This window comes from Pholis gunnellus, assembly GCF_910591455.1.
Source record: "Pholis gunnellus genome assembly, chromosome: 11".
NCBI lineage: Eukaryota > Metazoa > Chordata > Actinopteri > Perciformes > Pholidae > Pholis > Pholis gunnellus.
The window spans coordinates 6,168,607-6,178,100 of record NC_136538.1 but is presented as its reverse complement, the minus strand read 5'-3'; the positions used below and the strand labels follow the sequence as shown (position 1 = coordinate 6,178,100).

The 9,494-nt window shown below is 47.2% G+C and overlaps 1 protein-coding gene across 1 annotated transcript in view; it reads right to left on the bottom strand.

The window, feature by feature from the left end:
* The window catches only part of adgra1b (adhesion G protein-coupled receptor A1b), a gene marked incomplete at its 3' end in the record, with an annotated part of 137,689 nt that extends 137,282 nt beyond the window's left edge, over positions 1 to 407 (bottom strand). Inside the window, exon 1 of the mRNA XM_079168841.1 lies at positions 170 to 407. Coding sequence (XP_079024967.1) covers positions 170 to 390 — 221 coding nt within the window. The 5' untranslated portion in view covers positions 391 to 407. The remainder of the gene's footprint in view (positions 1 to 169) is intronic.
* Between the last annotated feature and the right edge of the window lie 9,087 nt (positions 408 to 9,494).

The following is a 9,494-nucleotide window of genomic DNA, read 5'->3' as shown; positions in this document are numbered from 1 at the left end:
GTGGGGATTTAAGGATCTCCAGGGGCCCTTTAAGGGCGCTCAAGGGCCCCATCCTCTAGACGGGGTCTCTTTGAATTCAAGGACAAAAATGAACTTTTGACCGCTCACTGTAATAAAATAAAACAACAACCAAAATCACACAGCACAGTGGACCAGAACCGATACTCACAGGGACACGGTTCTGTTGGGCAGGAAGCTGGTCTGCAGCGTGTCCATCAGGTCCACGTCCTCGCACACCACTTTGACTCTGCGGACGTGCTGCCTGCTCAGCTCCTTGGTCCTCTCCGCCGAGCAGTGACAGCTGTCAACGATCAGGTCCGGGCAGTTCCTGTTGCTCAGGCTCGACTCCCACAGCCCGACCGCGAGGCACAGCAGCGTCAGCGCTCTCATGGTGGACTGAGAATCTCTTTTTATTATTATTAGTTTCAGGTTATTTCCTCCCAGCTTCTGGGACAGGTCGGGACCATTTCACGTCGTCGCCCCCCCCCCCCCCACCCCCCCCCGGTCACGTTACAGCCGCGGTCCGAATCTCACCTGCTGCGTCCCCCTAACCCCCCCCTGCTGCCCCCCGTCCTGGAAACTTTCAGCCGTTAAACGCCGAGAGGAAAGTTAACCATCATTGCTGGGGGAGCGCTGCATCTTTGCCTCGCTGTGATAGAAGAAGTCCTCCAAACTGTTCTCCCGTTTCGGTGAGAGAGAAAAAACTTCCGACGGCGCGCTTTCAAAGTCCGGATCAACTTTACTGCGACACATTCTTTCTTAAGCGGCGGCGCGAGCGAAACATGTGTCTGAGGTAATACTCTCGTTACTTAGCATCATTTGCTACTGCACGCCGTTCGGTGCTGCCGTTTTCGCTCCTCCATCATCCACTTCTTGCGCCCCGGCGACTTGTTGCGCAGCGTCCAATGAAAGTCCCTCCTCCCCCGCCGAGTCCCGGCAGACTAGCGTGCGCACGCGAGGCCACATACACTAGTTGGATGACACGTCTGATATCGATAAAACCACAGCGGGTGTTTCCTTATTTTTGTTCCCGATTTAAGTCACTGACAATCAGTGAAGTAGTCTCGTCCCAACTCACGATGACGTTTTCTTCACTCTACTGAGGGGGGGGGGGGGGGGGGGGGGGTGCCAAGAAAAGTCCCCCCGGGACGTCACATTTATACCGGATGATTTAAAAGGTGATGCGGTTTGATTTGCTCCCCTCATTTACTCGGGAGCAGCTGCGAAGGAGATGTTTATATCGTCTTTCTGTTGCCTGAACACAAAGTGAAAATGATTTTGAATCGCACCTGAATCATACCCCCACAGCTGTCTCACTATAAGTCCGTCTTTCTGCTGTGATATTCTCCACAGTTGTCAAATGTGTCCCGGTTCAACTCCTGTTGCAGTGCACGTGAATGACGTGCGCTGACAGGAAGTAAACACGGACCCAAGCTGTCGACCAGCAATGCAATTCATTTATTCAAGTGTCCCATCAAATATAATGAATACAATAGATACGTATTTCACAGTGTATTGCAGTGTCATACTCTTGCACATAAGTCACACAATTATAATCATAACAATCAATATAATATATCCCACAATTCACTGAGGTTACGTGTATTGGTCATTGAAGTATCATCTGCTGTATATACTGTATATAGGCCTATTAATGCTGTTTAAAAATCAAACCCATCTCTGTCACGGTTGGGCAGGCAATCAGTCAGTGGCAATCCATAACAAAATGATACGCTTATTATACTTAAACTATGTAAATAAATCAGAAAACACTATTCAATTATATGAGTAATTTCTTATTTAGTTTGGTATATTTGTCATATGTAGATATGCGATGATGTCTGCTGGGTAATGTGGGCAGTGGTGAAACCAGGCGGTAACCTCCGGTTCTGCCCAGTGAATCCAATGTGGAAGTGTCTTAAAACTTGCATTCTCTCTACTGACCAACAGGGGGCGACTCCTCTGGTTGCTAAAAGAAGTCTGATTGCATAGAAGTCTATGAGAAAATGACTCTACTTCTCACTTGATTTATTACCTCAGTAAACATTGTAAACATTGAGTTTATGGTCTCAATCTCTAGGTGCAAGTCTTCTTCAATACAGCATGATGTTCATTTAATAAATTATGGTCCATTTAGAGTCAAATAGACTATAAAGCTGAGTATGCTTCAGGGCAGGTTTTCTGTGAATTTCTGCCGCTACCAGAGACGTTACCGGCGTCACTACGTCGCTCCTCCGCATTCCAAATATGGAAACTTCCGTTTATCGGTTGCAAAAAAACAACATGGCGACAGCCGTAATCCAAGATGGCGACGGCGAGATCGGCGAACTCGAGGCTTCAAAGCATCATTCCACAAACCAATGGGTGACGTCACGATGACTACGTCCACTTCTTATCCTTTCTGAACCGTCTCTGAGCGTAGCTAGTTTGGGCTAAAAATCAAGCTGAGCACATCTGCAGGCTGAGCGAGCAGTCACGCCTTCCGACACAAAAGCAGCAGTTAGAAAAGACACGAAAGAAAAAACAGGAGGGTAGCAAAGCTCCTTAAATTCAGATTCCTTTGGCTTTTTTTTGTCCCCCCCCCCCCCCCCCTCCCTGTGTGTGTGCTTCATAACTAGCAACCAGCGTGCACTGGGGCCCGTCAAAACTACCGCACGCCACCGGCTGCAGGCATCAGGTACTATACGAGCAAAGCCGGGACACGCTTGTAAACCTGACGCTCATTTAAATGAAGGCAATAAATAAAGAATATGAGCTGGAAGGTGACCAGGTGGAGCCGCTCGGGAGATGAATAACGTCTTGCTTCTTTATGGCTGGACCTTAAAATAGTTCAACACGTGTTTACTCAGAAAACGTCTCAATGTTCTTGCGGCGACCGAGAAAGCGAGGGAGACTCGGGAATCTGTCGTTGACCCAGACGTTATCGCTCACTCTGAATCGGAGATGGGAGTTTTTGAACAGCCCACACACTGTATTCGGGGGACATCAATCATGTCCGTTGATGGTGGACCTTGTGTATTAAGTGTCTTGCCCCGGGGAGACAGAAGCTGAGACAGCTGGCTGGTTGGGCTCCCCGGGGCCGGGGCGAGGTGCTTCCCCTGTGTGTGTGTGTGTGTGTGTGTGTGTGTGTGCACTGCAACCCTGCGCCAAATTCCTCCCTCATTATCCACATTGTCTCCGACGCAGGCCGGAGAGCACAAAGGAGGATTTGAAGCCGCTCCCACTGACCCCGCGAGCAGCCCCCCCCCCCCCCCCCCCCCTCTTCTCCCGTGTTGACAGGCGAACACTCTCCCTCCCTGCAGGAGCAAACTGTCCCTGCCCTCCGCGTTCGTCCGCATATGGAGGCCTCCTTTCCCTCCTCATTGCGCTACCACGGTGCCCCTTGTTCGACTGTCACTCACGCATATGTTGACACAGATGTATGTTTTACCACGTGGATGCAAGTGCGGAGGCAATTGGATCCTCCCACCGACTGACCCGTGGAAAAGTGACCCGCCGTGGCTGACCATCTGAAGGGGATCCATCTTGTGATGAAACATTTCCCCGGCCGCTCACCGAGCTACTCGTTAGCTCCTAATGGAAAACAGCTCCATGAACACGAGTCAGGTTCTCTCTCTGGCAGAAAACTGTGGTTTCACGCCGGCAGCCGGTTTTGTTTTTTAAAAGGGTCAAACAACTTTATTTGAACTATAAAATATTTTATGCGACCGTTAAAACAACTCCAGATCGCAGCGTTAAACTCAAGATCAAGACTGGTTAGCACACGGCGGAAGAATGGAGTCAATTGCATCGGCGCAACGCAAACCGCGTTCCTCCGCAGAGCATGTTCTGGCGTATTCTCCCGTCTCACATTAGTGTTCGCGGCTCGCCATTATTTCTCAGTGACAGAGATGAATAGGCGATGGCCGGCAGCAATCACGGTCCTCACTAAATATTTACCTGCTCCACTTGAGGAGGCCGGACTACAGCGGGACGACAGACTCTCATTATTACTCCATGACTTTTGGGATAAAGGCCCGCGGCGTTTTTTTTTTACTTCTTCTACTTTTATGGGCCGTGTCGTTGATGTATTGTGAAAAAAAAGAAGAAGAAGGTGATGACTGTTGTTTTGGCTTTTGGCAAACGTGGTTTCTAGTGTTTCATGGCGCAGTCATTAATACTGGTGTTATCTGTAGGGGGTGAAACAGTAAAAAGAGGCCATAACGCTCTCCTCGGTGGTTCAGTCCGAAGAGAGCCAACTGACGTTAAAGTTGCCCTCGCAAAATAAAAAAGAAAATTCATGCTCAATATGGACGATTTCTTTCTCTATACCTTTTTTATGTTTCACTTCATTTTGAAAGTGTAATGTCAGCTTATGTAAAACTGCATCTAATAACCAAGTGTGCGTTTGTACAATATTTACATATTATTGGATCTTTTTCTGAAAGGTTAGTGAATGAACTTGCAGAAATACTAAATCGCCTTATTTCATACTTATATACAAATTTACATTTTTTCATTACCAATGGATTAAATGACTACATGAAATGTCAAAGGGTTTATTCGCAGTAATGAATGCACGACCAATCATCCCCCAACCCTTATGGTGCTTACGGCTTTCAAAGTTGTCACATTAATGTACTGATCACATGACACGACTGTCTGTCTTTCATTGGGGTGTCTTGGACAATCAGGCCTAGTGTAAACTCAACATTAGCTGTACGGAGCGTTTAAACATCTTACAACTCACTGTTTTGTTTTTACGGCTTGCAGCTGTAGTTTTGGTTCAGCGCTGATATTGCGTGCACCAGGCACTCGTTTGTAGTAAAAATACATAATAAGAAAAAAAACTTCTGCGCACTACCTGCCCACCAGAGCGAAGCCTTTCGCAGCTATACAGAGCCTGGTATTTCCTTCACGAGTCGGTGGAGACCAAAACAAAGCTGAAAGGAGAGAGAATATTGGACTTACATTGGCCAGGTGGTCACAAACATGACTAAATGGATGCTAAGGCAACGTTGCTTCTGGATGTGTAAATGGTAATATGGAATAATGGAATAATCACCATATCATCTTTTGAATAGAGCCAATGCGGAAGTGCAAAAACTCTGCAGATCCTGAAATTGAGGCTTGAGGCTGGCTCTAAAAGCGAGTCGATCCCCATAGATGCCCATGGTAGAATTCCCAAGAGCAGAAATAAACATGTTGACAGCCTGGTAGGAAAAGCAATTTTGGTCTCCGCATTCATGACAACTGTAGGGGGGGGGGGTTGTCACGGAGGCTACTTCCTTATTAAATTGAGTCATTTGTCGATGGTATCTCAATATTATGTTTACAGCTTGTTACACTGCCCCCAAGTGGCCAGAAAAAGTAAATTACAACAGGTTTTATGCAGACACAAAACTGAGGGCATGACCTCTTTGCCAAATATTATTATTTTATTTTTTTTCTGTTTCACCTTCTGTCGAAAGCACCTGGTCAGTATTTCAACAGCAACTTGCTGCTTTTCACAAATGCAACCTACTAATCTAACTGAAGTTAGTTTAGTTCGCTGTTTCCATTCAGCTCCAGCTGTGAGAACAGAGGCGGGTTCAAGTCCAAATCCATGAAGCTCACAACCCATTGGTTTGTCTGTGAGTCAAACATGAGCTGTCCAGACAGTTAATCAGCATAGTCACTCACTCCTTCTTCCCCACGTGTTACCATGTGCTTGTGGACGTTTTGACGGAATGCGAGCGGGCACTGGACACCTGTGACAAGTATCGGTTTGACGCACCGAACACCAACATGAGCCCGTGGCTTTTAGAGCAGCTTTGAGCCCAGAGGATGTTGGTCAAGAGAAGTCAGGTCAAATCAAATCAGATTTATTTATAAAGCACTTTTAAAAAATAAAAAAAGCGTCTATAGAGAACAAAGGAAAAGAGGAGACGTAGCGTGTTACTCCACCAACAGCACATCAGCGCGGTATAAAAAGGCTAATTGCATGTCGTGCACTGGACAATCTGGCCTCATTTCTTGGTTTAAAGGGGGTCCTGGGTTGAATTTACCATCAATGAACCAAGACGGGCTATAATAAGGTGCCAAGAGGATTCGGTAAACCAGTGCTATTTATAAACTTGAGAATGGAGGTCGGTGTGGTGTGAGCTGGCGCGTTAGTGCTCCTACAGCGGCAGGGTGGACCCGCTGACCACCAACCACCGGGGTACGGCACAAGGACTCCAGTAAAGGTTTGGAACGTGTATAATGATCTCAACAGAGACGACTGGAATTAATGTCCCGAGGCCCTTTTATGAGAGTTATTCGCCTCCACAGTTGTCTTCCACTTTTCCCCTCGCCCCGAGAATATCAGCGCTGCATCAGCCAACAATGAGTCTGAGCTCCAGTCGGTTTTTCCCGCCTCATTTACAACCGGAGCACGCGGCCGCTTTTTCACAAAATTGTTTTCGAGGGAGGCCGCGGACAGGAAGTCGAGTGCATTCATTTGTAATCACCGTTTCCCTTCAAGTCTCGTAAACGCGCCGCACATAAACTCCTCGGGCCGCTTTCACATCTCGTTGCGATCATCGTGAAATTTCATCAGCCCGCTCATTTGTCATCGTTAGCGTCGGCGATGGTCACTCCGCCGCCGCCAGACGATCCTCGACAATAAGTTCGACGCGAATAAAAGCTGTTCTGGCTCCGGGGCTGTTTACTGTGGCTTTTTATGTTGTTGTTTTGTCACGGGAGCGTTGGCGGAGAGACGTTTGCCCAGCTTCCCGTCTGTGCTGCAGCAGTGAACCCCGGCCTTATTCCGGTCTCCATCCGTAATCCGGGCCTGCGTGAGTGGGAACCCAATGAGGAGATGAAGTACCATGGGAACGTTTCCTAAGCAGAGGAGAAGGGAAGGGAAGGGCACAGCAAGAGAAATACTTTTTCAGCAAGTCATTTTTTTCTTATCGTGTTCCCAGTCTTAAAATGAGTTTTTTTTAACAAAACAAAACATTGAAAACAATCTGCCAGCAGGGCGCACGGAATTCACTCGCACCTTTGAGCTTATCTCCGTTCTCTTTTAAAACAAGGAGCAATGCTTCGAAACACATCACGCCGATGCTTGGAGGTCTTCCCGTGGCTTCCTGTGGCTTATACTCCTTTTAAAGATTTTAGAATAACAGATTTATTTCTACTGACATATTTTGTTGCAGTGTAAAACAAAACAAAAAATTACTCTGTTGACATTTACTTGCCATGTGAGATATTCTTGGATTAAGTGCAGTAGTGTCTGGGAAAGGGCAGGATAGATACATGCACACATACACATATGGAGAAAGAGAGACGCATGGACCAAACAGTCCCAACAGTGTGATCCAAACATGGGAATTAAGTGGCAATATTGCTATGCTGAACTACTCTAAACAGTAAATGAGGTGCAAAGGACAAAAAAGGGTTTCATACATTGGTTTCCACTGTTTTATAGTACAAACAATGAACAGGAAACGGAAAAGCAGAAACATGTTTCAAAAAAATGAGCATATATATAACCAGAACCTATCTTGGACTCATTTCAACACAAAGACTTATTGTCTGAATTGGTTGGATCTAAAAACAACCTCCGAGAGGCGGCTTTGCGTGTGAACTCTGACCCTGACGGCTGTAAACTAGAATAGCGAGGGGCAGACAGGCAGGGCTGCATAGACTCCCCTATCGAGCCCATTTCTTTCTGCATAACTGCTGCTTATTCTCGGTGGTGAGATAGATCAGAGCACAGTCCGGGGGCCGAGGCTCTCCGGTGGCGGCTGTTTCACGCCTGTCGGTAGATCTCTCTTCATCTCTCTGCCTCCTCTATTAAAAAAAGACATGCTTTGCCTCGTTTGTGGAGGGGGGACGTCGTTTTCATAGCTGCTGAGCGAGGCTTACAGCTGGACACGAGTGCAGCGAGGCTTCGGTTCATTCCCCGCTCCACTGCAGCATGAGGCCAGTAAGTGCTTCTTTTTTTAACCGTCCTTATTTCACTGCGGATCCACTCCTCTTTGACGTGGCCTTCATACAGAAACGTCTCTTTTCTGTTTCCCCACCACCACCACCAAGGAGGATGGATAGGGGGAAATCAAGAAAGCATATGAGCTCTCACCACAGGAAGCTTCAGCTAAGCCCCGCCTCACCGAGAGACAGTCCGCCAAGAGAGTGAGGCAACTCTGGGCTTATCAGCGATGCGCTCTCATTGGATATTTCACGGTCAGGGTGTGCTGGTGGCCTTTTTCCCGCCGCCCCGCGCCCGCCTGCTCTGGCGTTTTCCGCAGGTTCGTGAGCCCCTCGGTCTGCCGACCAAACCGAGCCCTGCGCCCAAAACGCTCTGTAATTGGTCTAAACCACTTATTTGGCTGGTGCGCCCCGGCCTCCCCACAGAATACTCCGCCGCTGCTCTGCCACAGCAAAGACTGGGAGGATGCAGCGGGCTGTGGGCACAAGGAGGAGGGGTGTGGCTGGCATCGCCGAGAGAGAGAGAGAAAAAGAAAAACAGAGGGTCATGTATGGAGTGTTCCCAGACGAGCTAAAACAGCAGATAGCCCTGAACAGCAGACCTCATTAAATCTGAGGGCTTTATATTTTCTTTTAAAATAAACTTCCATCTTCACAGGAAATGTACATTTTCTGCTCGTTACATACGCGACAGTCTTTTTAAAAATCACTTCCAACGTAGGTTTACTTTGAGGTTTACTTAGGCAACAAAATGATTGGGTTACACTTGGTAAATATCCTGGTTGGGCGTTCAGATAGAAAGTTTGTTTTCTAACTGCCGTTAGCAAAGTTCGACAGTAACATAGCAAAACTAGGGTAAACACAAGACACAAACTGGGTGAAAGTCTGTGTTTGACTAAACCTGCCCTACGTGGACATTAAACTACGTCAGTTGCTCTGAGTATGTTACTTAAAATGAGTATACAACTTACGTAACTGCCGTTAAGTATGGAAGCTACGCAAAAAAGCTAAGCTCAAATAAGTCAACGTTGTTTCACACGGGGAAAAAAACAGAGGTCTACTTGGTGAAAGTCCCGTGTTTGTTTGACCCATCCAACCTCTCTCGTCCCTCGCTACGTAGATTCTCTCTTTTCTCGATGAGCTGAAAGCCTGATGCGTGTCATGCAGACCCTAAAGGGTACCTTGGTGCGTCGGTATCCAAGCGTCGGCGTTGGATGAGTTTGTAGTGAAAACGGGTTGGCGGAGCAGCAATCATCCCTGCATTTTATTAGCTGTCCCTGTTGCCTGTTGGCAAGGTTTCACAGAAACCCAACATAACAATATGTTGCACGAACAAGTATCACCCAAACTGGTAGAACAGAGAAGATCCACTTCCAGCACAGAGACGAGATGGTGTCTCAGGCTTTCCCAGATTACTGCACTAAGCATGTGTTTGGCAACTGACTAGGTAAAAACAGACTTGTGTGCAGTTGTGAATAATTCCTTTCTTCTTCTTTGAGTTCAAGATGGAGATTTACCAAACTGGGTAAATCCAGATAGGGTTTGGTGTGTTGCCAAAA